The 20091-nt window shown below is 35.1% G+C and overlaps 1 protein-coding gene across 2 annotated transcripts in view; it reads left to right on the forward strand.

Moving 5' to 3' along the window:
* Positions 1 to 20091, forward strand: part of LOC150109125 (gamma-tubulin complex component 2-like) — a 491041-nt gene that overhangs the window by 121168 nt on the left and 349782 nt on the right. For both annotated transcript variants that reach the window (XM_090405736.1, XM_090405742.1), the window contains exon 6: positions 10755 to 10874. In XM_090405736.1, coding sequence (XP_090261862.1) covers positions 10755 to 10874 — 120 coding nt within the window. The remainder of the gene's footprint in view (positions 1 to 10754; positions 10875 to 20091) is intronic.

The raw sequence follows: 20091 nt of genomic DNA on the forward strand, positions 1-20091 counted from the left end.
TAATTGGGACTGTCTATTCCTTCCACTACTGGTCGAAGGGGCACATTTTGTTTGTGTATTTTCGGAACCCCATATATTCTGGGGGGGCAGGCGTAGTGCGGTTTGAGTTTTTTAACTGTGTCTGGTGGCCAAGAAGTGACTGACTTTAGTAGTTTTTCTGTTTTGTCCTTTATCCTCTTTGTTGGGTTATAATTTACCATTTTATATGTGTTGTTATCGACTACTAGTTGGTTCATTTGCAGTATGTATGTTGACCTGTCAAGGACAACAGTGGCACTGCCTTTATCAGCTTTCGTTATTATTATGTTTTGTTTGGCTTTTAATGATTTAATTGCTGCTAATTCTGTTTTAGTCAGGTTGTTCTGTATGGTTTTCTTGGTATTTAGGACATTACTGGTTTCTAGTCGTATTTTGTCTGCTATGTTGTTAGGTAGGGATCTGATGCCTCTTTCAATGTGGTAGATAAAATCTAATTTGTTTACCTTTTTAAGCGCTATTGCGTAGTTCAGTCCTTTATTCAGCAGCGTGAGTTCGCCGTTGTTCAGGGTGTGGCTTGATAAGTTAATCACATGGTTCTTGCTTGTTGGTGGTTGGTCGCTCCTTGTCTCCCTTGTTTGTTGTTCATTGTTGTTTCTCGGGGAGGAAGTCCTCTGATTGGCCACCATATTTTGCCGTTGTTTCAACCTGTGGAATTTTTTCTTGAGTTTTTCTTTGTTCTTTTCCAGGGTATGCTTGGCCGAATTGTCAGTAATTCTTTCAAGTGTTTGTAGAATATCTGGGTTAACATAGTTCGATAGTTCTGATTGTAATTCAGAAACTAGATTTTGTGTTGGCGGGCTGTTTGGATCTGTTCTCTAAGCATTTCTTTTTCTGTGCGGTCATAGATACGGAGTGCCTTAGCGGACGTAAATTTCTTTTTTAGCCTGATGCAGACCGGAATGAGGTTATTGTCTCTGCATCTCTTTAAAAAGGCCAGCTGATTGATCAGGAGAGAAATACGAATCTTTAGCTTACCATAGCGATTGCAGCGCTCGTGGGTATCATTTCCATGGATGATCTGAATCCTTTCTTTTAGACTTGCACGGTGATCCGAATGCATTTTTGGAAATTATGGAGACAACTACCGTGTTTGAATAAAAACTTTAGTTTACTATTACTAAAATTTTACAATTCGACGTTTCGACCTTTATGTCAAGGTCATCTTCTGGAGCGTACAAATATACACAAGAAACAAGCTATACTACAATCATACTGGTTCAGCCAACCTAATATGAAAGATTCAACATAAGTCAGGACTCTAGCCAATCTGCTAGTATTAGAAACCATTCCACTCAAACTGGCTGTAATGATGTTAATATATGTATATAGTAGACAACACAAATAATAGGACTCTAGCGTTGATGTATTTTTTTTTTTTTTTTTCCCGCCAGAGGTCAGGCCAACAATTGTGGTAGCGGTTAGTCAATGTCTTTAACGAACCAGTATGATTGTAGTATAGCTTGTTTCTTGTGTATATTTGTACGCTCCAGAAGATGACCTTGACATAAAGGTCAAAACGTCGAATTGTAAAATTTTAGTAATAGTAAACTAAAGTTTTTATTCAAACACGGTAGTTGTCTCCATAATTTCCAAAAATGCATTCGGATCACCGTGCAAGTCTAAAAGAAAGGACTATGAAGAGATGTCTGGATATTTTTGATCAGATAGTGTATCACTTTAATCTCTCATCAAAGTAAGATTCTGCTAAAGATTAATAATTTATTTTAATGGTATTAACAGCAACAAATGAATTATTTTATATAAAAAAAATATTTATTAACTTATATTTTTGCTGGATTTTAAACTAAAATTCTTCAAGAGCACAAAGCAGCATGCTATAGTTTACATGCGACAGTAGTAAGTGAAACAATTCAAATTATAATGGACAAAAGATCTAAAGTCCTGATTTGGTGCCCTCTAATATTGTAAAAAAAGAAGTAGTAGGAGTTGATCTTAAGATAACAGTCTCCCAAACTTTCAGTAAATTAATTCAACCATACTTGTTCAAGTTAGGAGAATTCTTCATAGCCATGGCTGACTAAAAATAAACTTTCTGACCTATAACAACTTCTAAATAGCACATTGGTTTTCTTTCATCTAATCCTGTGTGTAGGGGGCGGGTATCCAAAGCTTGGTCTGCTAGTCTTGACTTGCCATAATAATGGTGGAAAATATATGTAATCAATGTGCTATTTAGAATTCATTACAGGTCAGAAAGATTATTTTTAGGCAGCTATGGCAATGAAGAATTCTCTTAACCTGAATGGTTGCATTAATTTACCAAAAATTTGGAAGAGTTTTATCCTACGATACCAACTCCTACATGGCTATAATACTAATTTTTTTTTTGTTACAACATTAGAAGCCACCAAATTAGGACTTTAGATCTTTTGTCCGTTACAATTTGAATTGTTTCACTTATTCATTGTCTTGTGTAAACTATAACATGCTACTTTGTGTTCTGAAGATGCTAGTTTGAAATCCAGCAAAATATAAGCCAATTAATAAACATCTTTTTTTATAAAATAGTTTGTTTGATGTTGTTAATACCATTGAAATAACTTATGAATAATATTCAACACCTAAGCTTGTCTATTATTCTTCTAAACATTATTCCAAATAGGTTTTAAGCAAAAGTCAAGGCAGAGATGTAGGATGAATAGCCTGTTACAGGATAAGCAAGGGGTACCATGAATCAGATCCTTTTCTTTAGGCAGGTCATTCATTACTTATTTTTTCACGGTATTAACAACACCACAAACACTTTTATCAACAAGGATGTTTTATTAACGCTATTTTTGCTGGATTTTAAACTAAAATTCTTCAAGAGCACAAAGCAGCATGCTATAGTTTACATGCGACAGTAGTAAGTGAAACAATTCAAATTATAATGGACAAAAGATCTAAAGTCCTGATTTGGTGCCCTCTAATATTGTAAAAAAAGAAGCGTTAATAAAACATCCTTGTTGATAAAAGTGTTTGTGGTGTTGTTAATACCGTGAAAAAATAAGTAATGAATAACCAACAACGCCTAAGCTTATCAGTTAACTTTAGGCAGGTCATTGAGAAGCATAGAGTTTAGACATCCTTTGTAATGTCATTCACAAACTACTTGGAAGTTTTTGGCTGTGTTTAGCATATGAAATTGTGGAGATAATAAAAGTATTAGATTTTTCTCAACATTACCAGATTAATAGCTAACTTGTACTATAAGCAAGAAGCCATAGTGTTATATTTTCTGTTATTTCTATTACATACCATATTTTTCCGTGTATAAGACGAACTCTACTTTTTCGAACCCAAACTTAAGAAATCAATATTTTAAACATAAAACAACACATTTGATATATTTTTTAAATGTTCAAAATATATTTAATAATTAGGTATTATTTTTAAGATATATACTAAGAAATTATGCATTACTCTCAGTTCCAAGCATATCATTTTCTTCATTCCTGTTACTCCCAGACATCACTTTCTTTAACCTCTACTGCATCACTGCTGTCTTCTAAGTCACTGTCTATATATATGAGATCATCCTTAGTTCCATCCATGGCATTGCTGATTCCATATTTCTTGAAGGACTTCACAACCACCTCTTGCTTGACTCCATTCCATAAGTTTAGAATCCTATTTTAAATGTTCAAAATATTTAAGAATTTTCATACCTCAGTAATGGTTGGTTTTTTCACTCTTCCTGTCAGTGTCGAGTTATTACCTGCTTTTTGAATCAATTTATTCCATTCTTCTTTCATCAGAGCTTTGAAGGGCTTGTTGATAGAAATATCTAGTAGCTGTAGCTGACCTATAAGTCCACCAGGAATGACTGCTTGCTGTATTCAGAAATCCGCTGCAACCCTTTTTGTCTTTTCTGTTAAATGTACTCGGAACTGATCAAACAAGAGCAGAGCTGGCCTCTTCGAGAGCCCTCCAGGTCTTCTGGACCAAATCTTTGCACACCAAATAGCCATGATCTCTTCATTTATCCAGTCATTCTCATGAACTCTGACCAGAACGCAGGTGGTATGCTCTCTTTAGGATATGTTTTCCACTTAAAAATGAGCATAGGAGGCAGTTTGGTACCATCTGCATATCATGAAAGGACAGCAGTAGTGTGTCTTTTCATGACCACATGTTTTGATTGCCACTGTTTCGACCCCTTTCATAACAACAGTTCTGTTGGAAGGCACATCAAAATTGAGAGGCACCTCATCCATGTTTGCAATCTGACTTGGTTCAAAAGCACATTTTTTCTGAAGTTTTATGACATAGGAGTAAAACTATTAGATTTTATCTGCATAAGCTGGTGGCATTTTCTGGGCTAACTTGGTTTGTGTTCTCATGGCCAACCCTTCTCTCCTCATGAAGTTGAAGCACCATTTTGCCTTTCCTGTGAAATCAGCAATGTTCATTTCTCTTGCAAACCTTTTTGCCTCATATTGAATAAGCTTGGTTAACACACATATCCCACTCTGGCACTGCTCCATAATCCAAGTCTTAAGCCTCTGCTCCAATGGCCATTTTGCTGGTTTTCCTCCTAAGGCCCTCGTCTTTTTTGGCATCTTGAGTAGTTGTTCTTCCTGTTTTCTCCACTCTCTAATCATACACTCAGTGGGAGGAGGTCCAAACCATCTCTCTAACAGTTTGGACCTCCATGTTCTTTCGTGTAATTGATGACTTTTAACTTGAATTTTGAAGAATATGAGAATCGTTTTTTATTTTTGGACATTTTTATGGGCTAGTGCTCCAAATATTGTTAATGCATTAACTTACCCTGTCAACGAGTTGCAGACATACGAATGCTTTAAGATTCTGATTGGTTTATTCAGAATCAGCCATTAATGACGTCAGTTGGCAGAGTTAACAAAGGCTGGTGATTGGCGGAAGCCTGTTCGCAGAGACAAGGCACCGGCAGTTTCGCCACGGCAACCAATGGTTTCTCAACTGGTTACTCCCCGTGTATAAGACGACCCCCAATTTTTGGTCTAAAAATTTTAGGAAAAAGTATCATACACGGAAAAATATGGTATTTCTCAACCCTGCTTCGTCTTTGTTGTTCTTTACTTAAAACTTTGTGAATGGTCAACTGTCACCATTTATTTATTTCTACTAGATCCTATGTTCTCACACTCTATAGTGTAACAAATTTATTTGTTTTATGACTGTGCCAGTTAGACTATGTATTGAATGCAAGATTATAAGATTTTAAACTAAAGACAAAACAGATATTGTTAGTATTCCCTACTTATGTTAATATTTACCTTTAATTAGTCATGGCTTGATTATTGATTACTTAAACTTTATCTTATGCAGGTTCGAAATTTTTAGGAAAGTGCATTGACAGAATCAGTCTAATGTGTTGTTTACAAACGATTTAATTAAATCAAAAGGCATTATTTATGCAGTTTGATTCACATTAACATATATACAATTGCATCAATTCTTTATTTTCATTATGAAAAATTATGGATACAACTACCATGTTAAAGTAAAACTTTAGTTTAATATAAACCAAATTATATACACTCTACGTTTTGACCTTCACATTAAGGGTCATCTTCTGGAGTATATGTATATATACAAAGAAACAAGCTGCACTACAATCTACATGGCATGCTACTGATTAAGTTACTGATCAACCGTTAAAACTATTTACCTGACAACTGGTAAAAAAAAACTCACTACATGAAAGCTAGAGTCCTGTTATTGTTATTATCTATTAGGTTACAAAGTTAATTAAGCTGGAGAGTAACATGTTCATGTATAAAATAATAGATAAATAAATAAACAGAAAATAAAATTACTCATATATAAATTGCAACTGGTATGGATAGTGGCCAATAAAAAATGAAAAATTGCTTAGAGTCCTAAAGTCAGGGTTTGCTGGAAACTAAGTGGCTGAATGTGTGCAATCCCGATTCTTGGGATTTTTAAGCCCCCATTATTATTAAGATGGTTAATCACAATTTCACAGGCTTCTTTAAATTTCCGTTCATACCAAGTTTTTGTATGATCCAAAGAACAAGTACTTTTCCAATCAATTCGATGTAGGGTGTTAAGAGCGTGATCTGAGAGGCCTGCTTCACCAAAATTATTATATTTAATGTGTCGTTTGTGTTCTTTTTTATGGATATGGATTGTATGTTATATCCAGTTTCCCTAATATAAGGTAAGTTACAGGTGCAATAGATGCAATAAACAACTCCAGGGTGTGCCAATGGGGGGGGGGGGGGGTAAAGGATCCTTAGAGGTGTTGATATATGTTTTTTTAATTTTAAAGGTGGTTTAAAAGTGGCATTAAGATTATAATGATGTAGGATTCTATTGATTTTTTCTGATAACCCTTTAATGTATGGGAGTGTGATGGTTTCACTGTAATCTATATTACTTTTTAATGAAATTTTATGAAGAATTTTATTAATAGTATTTTTGCTATATCTGTTATTTATAAATGTATTACTAATAATTTTTAATTCTTGTTTAAGAGTTTTTTCATTAGAACAAATTTTTATAGCTCTGTTTTTGAGGGTGTTGATGACTCCAAATTTCTGCGACGGGTGTTGATATGAGTTAGCATGTATATATTGACTGGTGTGTGTAGGCTTACGGTAAACAGTGAAGGATAGACTGCATGAGGGAAGACGTGTGACTAGTGTATCCAGGAATGGGAGTGAGTTCTGATTTTCAATTTCAATAGTAAATTGTATGTGCTCATGTTGTTCGTTCAGGTGACTAAGGAATGTGTTTAATGTTTGACTGCCGTGTGGCCAAATAACAAAAACATTTCAACATATCTAAGGCAAACAGTAGATTTTAGAGTAAAGGAACCAAGAGCACGTTGCTCAAAAGCTTCCATATAAAAATTAGCAATTGGGGGGGGGGGGGAGATAGTGGTGAGCCCATGGCCGTACCTTCTTTTTGTAGGTAAAATTTATCACACGAAGTAACCAGAACGTAGTACGTGGACAAAGAGAGCTGTAATAATGGGCAGAAATTTGTTCTGTAGAAGAAGAATTGTGTCATTGATTGGGACATTTGTGAAAAGGCAGAAATTTCAAAACTGACTAGTAAATCATCTTTGCTGAGTGTTATGCTTTTAATTTTGTTTATGAAGTGTCATGTGTTCTTTATATAGGAGAGGGGATGACCTACCAACTCCTTGAGTGTTAACGCCAATTTCTTTATTTGTTATTTTCAATTCTTCCTACTTCAAACTTAGTTCTAATTTTTTTCCTTTAAAACTAATTCACAATCTAAAATATCCTGCTGGTCATATATGCACAAACTGACAATAAAGAATACCTTGAATAAGCTTAATTCAATATCAGTTTACATTATATTATTGTACCCATAAACAGACACAGTTGATGTACATTCTTGTTCGGAATTATCACATACATACATAAGTACTTACAATTCTCATTCAGCATGCCTTTTACATGAATCTTTTGTTCACTCGAAAATGCTCCTTTTAGTCCTCCTTTTCTTCTGCTGGCTCGTTCTTGATTTCCTGCCAAATTTATTCTTTGTCCGAGTCATCGATTATTTGTGCCCTTTAGGACCCTTAACATGGCTGCAATGTGCAGCTTTTTCCAACAATCCGTCCAATACTTCTTATGGTGGCTGACCCAGGTGGGATACCGAGAAACCTAAGACCCATGATTCTTCTCTTTCAGTTACTGAGAACGGAGCTCACATGGCGGTGGACCCGGTGGACCCAGGTAAGAGAAGGTGAAAACCCTAAGACAAAATCCTTCTCGACATTTCGCCATATAAAGGCTCAGACTTCTGTTGTATGCATGTGTGCATCTCTCGAAACTTACATATATGGTCACATATTGATATCTGACTATAATGATGTCATACTTCGCTCATCTTTTGAAATTGCCATATATGGACAGAGTTAACAGTGTTACATAATCATATGCCACATTATTTTAGCAAAGGCTCATGGTTAAATTATTACAAATACAAGATTATTACAGACAAAAATTTTACATTTCTTTAAGTGCAATCTCCCTAGAAAAACATGTAAAAAACGAACATGATAAGTTACATAGTTACATATGAAAGATTTTGCAATAGTAAGAACAGGTGCTGAATTAACTGATTGACTTTGTGTAGGCAAGGATGCCTACTTTCTCCTCGCCTGTTCAGTATTTGTTCCACGGACATAATGCATGTAGCATTGGATAAGCTGCAGACAGGCATTAGGATAGGTGGCAGATGTGGTCAGCAGAGATATGTTGTTGATACATTACTCTATGTAATAAAAGAGAAGAGGTGGGACAGATCCTTGACAAACTTAATGAAATCAGCAACAACAAAGAACAAACTCAATCCTAGTAAGACAAAGATAATTCTTGAAGGAAGTATAGACAGATAAGTTACATAGTTACATATGAAAGATTTTACAATAGTAAGAGGTCTTGTGATAAACAATTACCTTTTAATGGAGAAATAATTAAGGTCACGAAATTTGAGTATCTGGAATCTTTTATGAATATATGAATATGAAGAATTGCTGTTCAGTTAACATCAGAAGATTAGAAATTGCTAGGACAATAGTCAGACTTCTGTGAACTTGAAAGGACAGATCACTACAAACAAAGCTGTATACAACTGTTTTTTCAGTAGCTATCTACCTATGGATGTGAAGCATAGCATCTAATCAAGTTTAATAGGAAAAGAATAACTGCTTTGAGCTATTGGGTTACAGACAACAGTTAAGGATCTTAAACATCAAAAGGACATACAAATAGATGGTTCCTGGAAAGGTTCAGTAGAACTTTGACTCTTCAATCGCAGTGACAGAAGAAAGCCAAAATACTTTAGACACAATTTCTCCTAACAGTAATAAAAGATAGCTTCTTGCAAGAAGGAAAAGGATTAGACCCTCAGCGAGTGAGATGGAGGGATGGTGTGACTGGTCTTTAGATATTTGAAGCATCAAGGAAAGACCATGATAGGACTACCTGATGAAAATTTGTGGTCCATTACTGAGGTGAATCATGTGGCATCTGATGTCCAGTGAAATTATGGATGGAATCCATGTGAAATATCATTAATAAATAAGATGAACACTACTAGCTGAGTAACAGAACTATGAGACACGTTATTCGTTACTTTCCTTTTTCTGGAACTCTGCTTCCTACACATTCACAGGCACAACTTGATGGTATCATTCAAGCAACTAATCCTATCCATCTGACTAATTTATAATCCATCCTGCTTTTCTCCAGCTTTTGCACCAACCCATCATTTAGAAGTCTTTAGAAGTTCTAAAAATATTCATATAAATATTGCCCTGTTATTCTATTCTCCACATTTGTCAATTAAATCATTTAAATCATAAAATGCAATTAAATCATTTAAGTAGGTTCTACCATTTACATTTCCATGCTGACCACTGTCTAGAATCAGTTAATCAACCAAGTTCCTTTATTCTCTACCTAACCACACCTGCAGATAATGGAGTGTTTTAGAATTGGAAGCGCCTATTTTAGTATTTTGTGTAGTTGCTGTTTTTTTATCTTTCCACGCCTTTGGAATTTTTCCTCCTGTAAGGCTTTCATTAAACAGCCAAATCAAGGGCACAATCAACTCTTGCACATTGCATCTAAAAATTCATGGCATTATGCCAGCTTATCATATAGTTATATTAACATCTAGCTTATTTCCTCATACACCTGGTTCAATCATTTCCAGTCTCTTCATTATTTGCTTCCCTTCTGCTTTGCACAGCACTGTTTACTTGAGTTGGAATTAAATAATTCCATTACTTCATTTGCATTAAATAATTGCACTACATTCTTTCCATTTTGCCACATGCAGAAGAATTACTTTGGATTTCCTTTGAAATGAGCACTTTCTTCTCATAGTGCACTTTTTCTTTCTTTGCAATGCTTTCATTCTGGGATCTATCAGGATCATCATGGCATCTTAGGCATTTTGCTCTTGTTATGATTCTCTAAGCTTTGCTTTTCATTGCATTTAATACTAAAATATGGAAAATTGCATTTTTTTTAGTTTAGAATAAAACGAGCACATCTGCATTAATATTTCTTGATAAATCTGTCTATACTTATTAAGTTAATATATAATTCAGTGTAGGACTTCAACTGTTAATAAAATAATTTTCATGATATTTCATAGTGTAAATGCTGTGACTCAATGTTTTCTGCTTAAAGATTAATTAACATTTTATAATGTAATGAAAGGCTTGTGGTAATGATTATTCATATTAATGTTAGTCTTTATTGTATAAATGACACTGGAGGAACAAAATAAATATAAATATATTAACTTTGCTAATATTTTGCTAAATTTTAAACCAATATTTTCAGAATAGAAACAGAAAAGTTAGACTAGATATATCTAACTGAAAATTCTTTTATTTGCCTTAGTGTGGGTACCATGACATTACAGTAATTTGTTCTCAGTTACAATTTTAATTGTTTCCATATTTACCTGTTTTGAATGCTGTCTACCAACGTCCATTTGCACTTTAAAGATGAGTTTGAAGTTTATAGTTTGAATCCAGCAAAATATTAGCCACCTTGTTCTTTTGGTGCTGTTTATGCCATGAAGCACTAATGTGCTTCATGGCATAAACAGCACAGTAGTGCTTCATGGCATGAAGCACAACTGTGAACTGCATAATATAAATGAAATAAATGTGTATATGTATATTTTTTGATTATTTTATTTATTAGTTAAAGCATTTTCTGAAGAAGAATGCCCAAGAACATGCAGAGAGTTATGGTATGAAGACAGTTGCAGCTCAGTTAGCATCATCTTCTACGGTATCTCTTACTCAGGAAGAATTGTTACAGGTAAAACATAGCATTCTTCAGTTTTTGCACCATGTGTCTGAAACTGTTTCTAACTTTCCCATTTTATACATTTATCATTTCAGTGTATGATTTTTTTTTTTTTTTTTTTGTGATGAATTCTACAGTTGCAACTTATATTCTAAATACTGATTAACTATTTCCTACAGACTTCTGTGTGTATAACACGGTATATATCATGGCACATGTTGAATGTCATTCATTCATATATTATACATGAATTTTTGTAATGTTCTATTATAGTAGGGTTGTTGATCCGAGTATGTTTCACTAGCTTTATTATTAGCTTTTTCAGGATCAAATTAAGAGATACTAAATTATATAAACATGTATAATAATGCAGATGGCTTTCATAATAAACTTGAATGAGACATAAACCTTTTGTTGGTAGCACATTAACTTCAGATTCATAGTGCCATTCATTATGAGATCTTTGCAAAGTTGGTTATTGATATGTTTGCTATAATGACTCGCATAGCTCATATCACTGTTGCAGCAGTATTGGATGATAGCTGACCATCTAACATCGTATTGTTATTTTTGGTTGATATGTAGCCTTAGTGTATTCCATAAAGTTGCTCTGTCTTGTGGGAAACATTTGAAGTTGACTCTTGCTATAGTAAACATGTAAATTCCATAAAATTGTTAGTGAGTAGTTGCAGCTGCTGACAAGTGGAGAAGCTTTCAAGAAGAACAGGAAGAAAATTGATGTGTTGAAATGAGTTTTCAAGATATAGCACTGGTCTTAAGCTGATTAAACTAATTGGGGCCCAATCAGGTCCCTAAGCAAGAAATTTAAAGTTTGATAAAATTTTGGAAGATTTTGCTGAATAAAAAGTAAGAAAAATATCTTTATGATTTTTTTTTTTTTTTAAATAAAAGCATAATAAATAAATTTATTAGTTAATTTTTTATGTTGTTTAATATCGTGTATTCAAAATTTCTAATTATCCTGAATTGGATAATGACAGTGGCTGCACCCTGATATTGTGGACTTTGCAAAAGTATTTGGCAGGATACTATATAAAACCCTAAATTATAGCAGGCAAGAAATTATACTCTTGTTTTAATCCTGAACCCAAATGTAAGCAAACAGTTTGCACTTTTGACAGTGCTGCCTGTATATTGAAGCTTTTGACCTCACATCTCCTTGAATGAATGAATGAATTTTAGCCTGTAACTTCCCCACTCCTAGGTAGAGGACTTTCCCATTGTGGGAAGGTTGGGTCTACTTCTCCCATGGTGACCCACTCCATCTTGAGAGTGTATACATATTTGTCTAGATGAATGTATGAAGGTGAAAGACAATCACAAACTTTCATTCCCTAAGCAGGATTCTAACCTGCAGTTTCTTGGCTGGAGAACAGATATACTAACCACTCAGTTAACCAGTCCAGCCACATCTCCTTAGTATTCCATAATGCAAAGCACATTTCCTTATGACATGTATATTGTTATATAGAGTCACTATCCAGACTGCTTTGGACTTTTATTGATGTCTCTTCAGTGGGAGCTAGACCAATGAAGATGCTGATATTTAATCAATGCAGAAGTCATATATTTCCCATATCTTTTTCACCCATAGTCTTTGTAGACTGTTTGGGGCACTATAAAGATGACAGTCCCAACATAGTCTCTCCAGGTGTCTTGAGATTTCATTAACAAGGTGGAGATGAAGAATTAGTCCACTTTCTCATGTTATCTATTCAGGTGATTCTAGGCAGCCCTGTGTTTTTTAGAAGTCAAGCCCTTTAGTGCTATTTTAAATAAAAAAGTTTTTAGGCTTAGATGCTGATTTACACTCAGTACAATTTGATGGAATAATTTTTGTTTCAATAATGAAATACCGTGAGTTGTCAAATCAAAAGAAATGTAAAAATGGAGGAAAACTCATGTAAAAAACTTTATTAATATAGAATTTTTGACAAAGTGTCATAGGCACCATCAGTGCAGGATTACAGAACAGCAGTTAAATGATATCAGATAATTCTAAAAAGCACAAGTAGCTAATGTAAAATAACTAAATAAGGTCAATAATTTGCTAAATTAAAAAAAAAAAAAAATATATATATATATATATATATATATATATACACAAAAAAAAAAAAAAATATATATATATATATATATATATATATATACACAAAAAAAAATAAATAAATAGGAACAATTAGCAGATTTAATGCTAATTGTTCCTAATGGAGTCCCTTTCTTTTGCAGTTTACAAAAAATTCACTTGCATAAGTACATACATCAATATATAAACGTTCATCATCCCATTTCTCACCAACATGGTGTCAACAGAGCCTCCAACTTCTGTTTTGCACAAGCGTTTATTTGTCAAACGTTCATACCCAATGGTTACATTGCAAAAAAGATCTACAAATTATTTGGCCCTTATCACATCCCTCTCAATATAAAAACCTGCAGTAATGATATTACTATTCTCTTATCCAGGGCACTTCAAAAAAATAAAAAATAGCCAGAACCTTAAAGAAATACAATCTTTGCCCAGATTTCAAACCCCGTGTGAAGCTGGCTTCACTTTTCTGCTCTGCTAAGAATCCACTTCCTCCCCTCTCTGTTCAAGATATTTACAAAGTTTCTTGTTCTTGCAGCTTACTATATTATAGTCACTGGAAAATCTGCTAACATCTGCCTGAACAGAAAAAATACATCTGGTACCACAACTATGTTCAGTCAGGTCTAGCAGACCATGACTTGTGGATTCCTTGCGCAGAATCAGATGGAAGAAAACTGTCATGCTCCATCACAGTAAATACAGCTTGAAAGACGTATTAGAATCAGTAGCAAATTTAAAAAAAACAGCCTAATCTTAATAAATATGGTTGTATTAAACTTCCCAAGATTTAGGAAACTTTAATTCTTGGGCCTCCCACCCAACATCTAAGGCTAGCCAACAGCACCTGTAAAGGGTGACCCTCATAAGACTTTAGTCTTCATATAGTCTAATTTCATTTCTTCCACTTATTATTTCTTGCGTGTTTTTCTGAATGTTATTACAATTTTAACATTATATTCCTGAAGATGTCCCTATGACAGAGACAATATATTGAAATGATTAAACTTGTTGTTTACTTATCTCTGTGTTGTATTTATTCCATTAAATTGTATTATGTGTGATTTTATGTAAACCATCTGATCTAGCTATGTAGTTCAGCACCTGAGCTGTTTTTGATGTATTTTAGTGATGACATTTTTTTGTGTTCTGGCAATGGAGAGGATTTTCCTTCTAACCTCATCATTTGTTATGTGTGCTGTGTATGGTATCTTCCAAAGTTTGATGCAGCACTTCATCTCGAAGGCCAATAGTCTCTTCTCATCTTTCTTTAGCAAACTATCCCATCCATATAGTAAGACAGGGTTAACAAGGGTATCGATGAGGTAATCTTGTATTTAGCTGTATATTATTGCCCTTCCAAAGTGGCTGTAACCTCTGAAGGGCAGTAGTTTCTTGAGTAATGCATGCTTTAATATCAAAATTTCTACTTCTAATTTTCCATCACTAACTGAAATTTGTATAGGTTTGTTTACTGAAGACATAGGTTTTGATTTGTGAATGTTGATCTTTAATCCATAATCACTAAATATCTTAGAAGCTCTGTTTGTTAATTCTTGTAAGTGATGTTCATTCTCTGCTATTAGGTCAATGTCATTATTAATTTTTTTGCTGCCAATTGTAATTCCAATAACACTGTTTTCCAATGCTAAGATTATTATATATTCCAAGTATAGGTTAAAACGCATTGGCAAAAGTATGAAGCCTTGATGCATACATTTTGAAAGGCTTGATGCAGTTGCCATTGATTTCTATCGATTTTTATTAATTAATATTTTTATTAACATCTATTAATATTTTTGATTTCTACTGATTTCTATTAATATTTTTGATTTTTATTGATTTCTATTAACAAGAGTTTTGATTAGGAGTATTATTTTAATTTGGTTCAGTATTCTCCACAATGCTTCATGCCATACTGAATTGAAGGCCTTCTGTATATCTAGAATTGTGACATAGAATTTTTGACATAGACATAGGTTTTGATTTGTTTGGTTATATAGTAAATTATATTATTAAATCACTTAAGGAATTGAACAACGTAGATATGAATATAAATTAAATTACACTTTAACAAATATTTCCGATATTTTGGCAATGTCACATTGCCATCTTCAAAAGGAACTTACAAAAAAAGGCACGTGCACGTAGGCAAACACAGTAACTGAGAATGAAGAGATGAAGCTATTGTTCTCCTAAAAGTCCTGATGGCGCCCTCTAGCGGGCTAAGTAGGTGTTCTTGGCCATTGGGCTGAAGGTCTGCTGATGTAAGCCTCCCAAATTTGGAGCAGTCGCATACAACCAAATTTGTTGAGGTTTGGAGAGTTTCTTAGGGTTGAGGTAATTTTCTGTAAGTTCATAAATAGTCTTTTGAACTTGTATTTGCTATGGTGTATTACTGTAGCTTTCTTCCACCGTATTCTGTGGCGTGTATCCAGAGCATGGTCTGCAAGACCAGAATGGCTGTACTTGTGAAACCGGATGTAGTCCTTGTGTTCAGAAATTCTGATATTCGCTGTCCTGCCTGTTTGGCCAAAGTAAGACAGTTTACAGCTGCAAGGGACCCGCTACAAGGAACCACTTCCCCTAGACCTACCTGGTGACTCCTTTTGCTTCCATTTCAGTGTGGTATCGCTGATTGTTGATCTAGTAACTAATAATTAAGGAATTGACAGCGTACACTAGAAATATAGATTAAATAAACTTTAATATACACTTTCCGATATTTCGGCAACGTCACGTTGCCATCTTCTTGGGAACTTAATACAAAGACAAGTGCACGCAAGTACTACATAACACCAAATGAGAAACGAAGCGAGGAAGCTACTGTTTCCTAAAGTCCTGATGGTGCCCCCTGGCGGGCTATATATTGGTAGTTCTTGGCCTTTGGGCTGAAGTTCTTCTGATAAATGTTTCCCAAATTTTGGGCAGTCCCATGCATCCAAATTTGTTGAGGTTTGGCATGTTCCTAAGGGCTGAGGCTGATTCCATGAATAGTCTTTCATATTTGAACTTGCTGCGGTGTATTACTGTGGCGAGTATCCAGAGCATGGTCTGCAAGCCCAGAGTGGCTGTAGTGGAAATCGGATGTTATCCTTGTGTTCTGAGATTCTGATATTTGCTGTCCTGCCTGTTTGGCCAAAGTAGGACAATTTACAGCTGCAAGGGACCTGGTATACACCAGGTAGGTCTAGGGGGGAAGGTTGGTCTTTAGTAGAGCGGATAAGGGATGCCAATTTTCTATATGGTCTGTAACAAGTGGTCAAGTCATGTTTTTTTTAGAATTTTGTTGATTTTTTCCAAGGTGCCTCAGAATGGTGATGGATTTAGAGTAATCTTTTTTGTGAAGGGGGGTATGTGGATAACTGATTTAAGTATTTTTTGGATTCTTATGGGTGTGGGGGTTAGCCATTGACTGAGAAAGTGTTAAGGATGTGATTTAGTTCAGTGGTTAGGGCTTGATCATTTGAACTGATTAGTTTTGCCCTGTTGAATAGTGTCTTAATAACTCCATATCGTTGTGAGGGAAGGGGGTGGTGATGGGTTTGTTTGTTGGTGAATATATCTGTCTGTATGGGTGGGTTTTCTATAAACTGAGAAAACCAAAGTTCCATCAGGTTGGCAGGTGACTAGTGTGTCTAGGGGAGGTTATTGTTTTTCTCTTTTTCCAGGGTGAACTTGATTCTAGGGTGTTGGTTGTTTAAGTGTGTTAGGAAGGAGAGGAGTGAATCCGGGCCATGTGGCCAAATAGCGAACACATCATTAACGTAGCGAAGCCATATAGTAGGTTTTTGTGGGGCAGAGTTTAAGGCTTTCTCTTCAAAAGTCTCCATATAAAAGTTGGCCAAGGGTGGAGAGAGTGGAAAACCCATGGCTGTCCCCTCTATCTGTTTGTAGAATTTTTCCTGCCAAACAAAATAGCCTGAGTTCATTGTAAACTGAAATAGGGCTGAGATATCAGGAGGAAATTTAGCTTGGATTAGCTCTAAGGTTTCTTTGAGGGGGACATTCGTGAATAAGGAGGAGATGTCAAAACTGACCATATGTCATTATGTTGGAGTGTAAGGTTTTCTATACTGGCTTTGAAGTGGGCTGAGTTTTTTATGTGTGATGCTGTGTTGCCAGTATAGTGTGAGAGCGCTTTGGCTAAATGCTTAGCTATTTTGTAAGTGGGGGAATCAATGCCATCCACTATGGGACCCCCCCCCCCTTCATAAAAAAGATTATTCCAAATCCATCACCATTCCCTACATCCGAGGCACCTCGGAAAAAATCAACAAAATCCTAAAAAAACATGACTTGACCTCTTGTTACAGACCATATAGAAAATTGGCATCCCTTATCTGCTCCACTAAAGACCAACCACTTCTCCTAGACCTACCTGGTGTATACCAGGTCCCTTGCAGCTGTAAATTGTCCTACTTTGGCAAAACAGGCAGGACAGCAAATATCAGAATCTCAGAACACAAGGATTACATCTGATTTCACCAGTACAGCCACTCTGGGCTTGCAGACCATGCTCTGGATACTCGCCACAGAATAAGGTGGAAGAAAGCCTCAGTAATACACCGCAGCAAGTTCAAACATGAAGGACTATTCATGGAATCAGTCTCAACCCTTAGGAACATGCCAAACCTCAACAAATTTGGATGCATGAGACTGCCCTAAATTTGGGAAACATTTTTCAGAAGAACTTCAGCCCAAAGGCCAAGAACTACCAATATAGCCTGCTAAGGGGCACCATCAGGACTTTAGGAAAACAGTAGCTTCCTTGCTTCGTTTCTCATTTGCTGTTATGTAGTACTTGTATGCACTTGTCTTTGTATTAAGTTCCCAAGAAGATGGCAACGTGATGTTGCTGAAATATCGGAAAGTATATATTAAAGTTTATTTAATCTATATTTCTAGTGTACGCTGTCAATTCCTTAATTATTAGTTATCATGTTTAACCAGCATATAAGCCTCTCTACAAGAATGTTGATCTGGAATGGCCCAATTTATCAGCAGTTTGCTGAACAGATAGGTCTGCAATATGGCATCCTATCACAATGCCTCTTTCAAATTCTCTCAGTTCACTTCTTGCAGCCATTTCAACCGAACACAGCCATACGGACTTGGTAGCATCATATTCCTCCAATTTATACCATCTGCAAACACGTGACTCATTACATGGCACAATGCACCTTATTGATGGGATGTCTGTTGACTTCTTTTCAAGGTGTGTGTGTGTTGTTTTTTTTTTTTTTTTTACTTAGAAGCATGCTAATGTATATGTACTGTTCAAAAAAGTAAGTTTTATCAATTTTTGTAACATTGCATTCTTTAAAAAGAATTTCACCATTAATTCAGACAAGCTGTTATCATCCCTCTTAATGATCTTATCCTCCTTTCTGATTTAAAAATATCCTTCTTTTTTGCTATATTTTTCCTAAAACATTCCATCTAGAATGTTAGTTTAAATGTTTTTATCCTCAACATTTATTTATAATTACACAGAAAACATTGATTTTTAGAGTGAATATCAGTTGGGTTATTTAGCCAAATACTTCTATTTTTTTCTTTACTGTCTGTTCTGTTCACATTATTCATTAACCCTTTAACTGCTGGGAACATATTATTATGGACTCAGAAATACACGCCTGCTTTGCTGAGCCTGTATATGTACTGTTGGCAGGCCTCCCATATTCAAACACTTTTTTAGTATGGAAAGAATCGTCGTAAGATATTCAAACTTTGCGGCTAGGTTCCTCCATCTATTGTGAACCAATTGAAGTTTATTTGACTTGCAGGGCCGGTTTTATCATTAGGCGAACCTAGGCAATCACCTAGGGGCGATTAGTGAGTGAGAGAGAGGTGCTAGTGTGAGTATGACAAAATATATATAGAGAGAGACGATGTATAGGAGCACCTAAATTTTCTTTTCCTAGAGGCATCAGGGAAAAATTTGAACTGGTGCAACTAATCATATACGCATGATGCATAAACCACATAACTGTAGGGATTTCAGGGATATCACAATATGGCGTCTACCAGTAAATATCTGCATTATCTTACTGATGATCAAATTGATGAATTGTTAATGACAAATGAGTCGGGAGAAGAATTATCCGAGTTAAGTGAATTGTGTACTTCAGATGAAGAAGATCCTTGTAATGTAAGTGTTACAGGCGAGCAAGATAGTGACAAAAGTCTCGATACGAACGTGCGAATTGTACCGAAGATGTATTGTGCAAGTGGTGTGATGATGCATTTACTCCAAGTGTACACGAATTTGATAGCAGTAATTCAGGAATAATCACAAGTAATATCACTGATGATTCTTCAGCTTTAGATATTTTTGAACAATTTTTTACCATAGAACTAATGACAACAATAGCTGACGAAACAAACAAGTTTCATATCTTCACCACAAATAATAAACCATCATCACGACTAAAGCAATGGAAAAACACCACTCCTGAAGAACTTTATTTTATTTTGTAATAGTTATTAAAGTAATAACTATTACAAAACTATTTTTCCACCTTCTGGATATGACCATACTCTAAATTCCCACTGTCTCTATAATGTAAAATTTGGAAAAAACAAAAACTTGGCAGACTACCAACTCATGCTTATCAGGGAAATAATTCAAAAGGTACCATATCCCCAGAACAACAGGAAGGGTGAAAGGACGTCCATCACCTGGAGATCAACCACTGCGTCTCAAAGAATGGCATTTCCCTTCTCTTGTACGTTCTACTGAGAAGAAGTAGAATGCAGCTCGAGTTTGTTATGTCTGTTACAATACCACTCTTGAGCAGAAGAAGCATTGTGAGAGCCGGTATATGTGTACCAAATGTGGCGTTGGACTCTGTGTATAGCTCTGTTTTAAAAAATATCATTCCATGCTAAATTTTTAGGATTTTCATACCCTGGCACTTGATAGGCTTAGTAATAACTGTACTGTAAATAATAGTGCTCTTTATGTTAAAACATTATTTTCTTGACCACGAAAACTATAGAAATGACTTCTGTTGGGATTTATTGATCAAGTATTTTTAGAACAATTATGTTATACCAACTAGTTTCACCAACTGAGGCTGTTGGTATCTTCAGGGTATATAACTTATATAAGGC

The sequence above is a fragment of the Typopeltis vanoorti genome, chromosome 2 (genome assembly GCF_054136105.1).
Source record: "Typopeltis vanoorti isolate ZY-2024b chromosome 2, IOZ_Tvanoo_1.0, whole genome shotgun sequence".
NCBI lineage: Eukaryota > Metazoa > Arthropoda > Arachnida > Uropygi > Thelyphonidae > Typopeltis > Typopeltis vanoorti.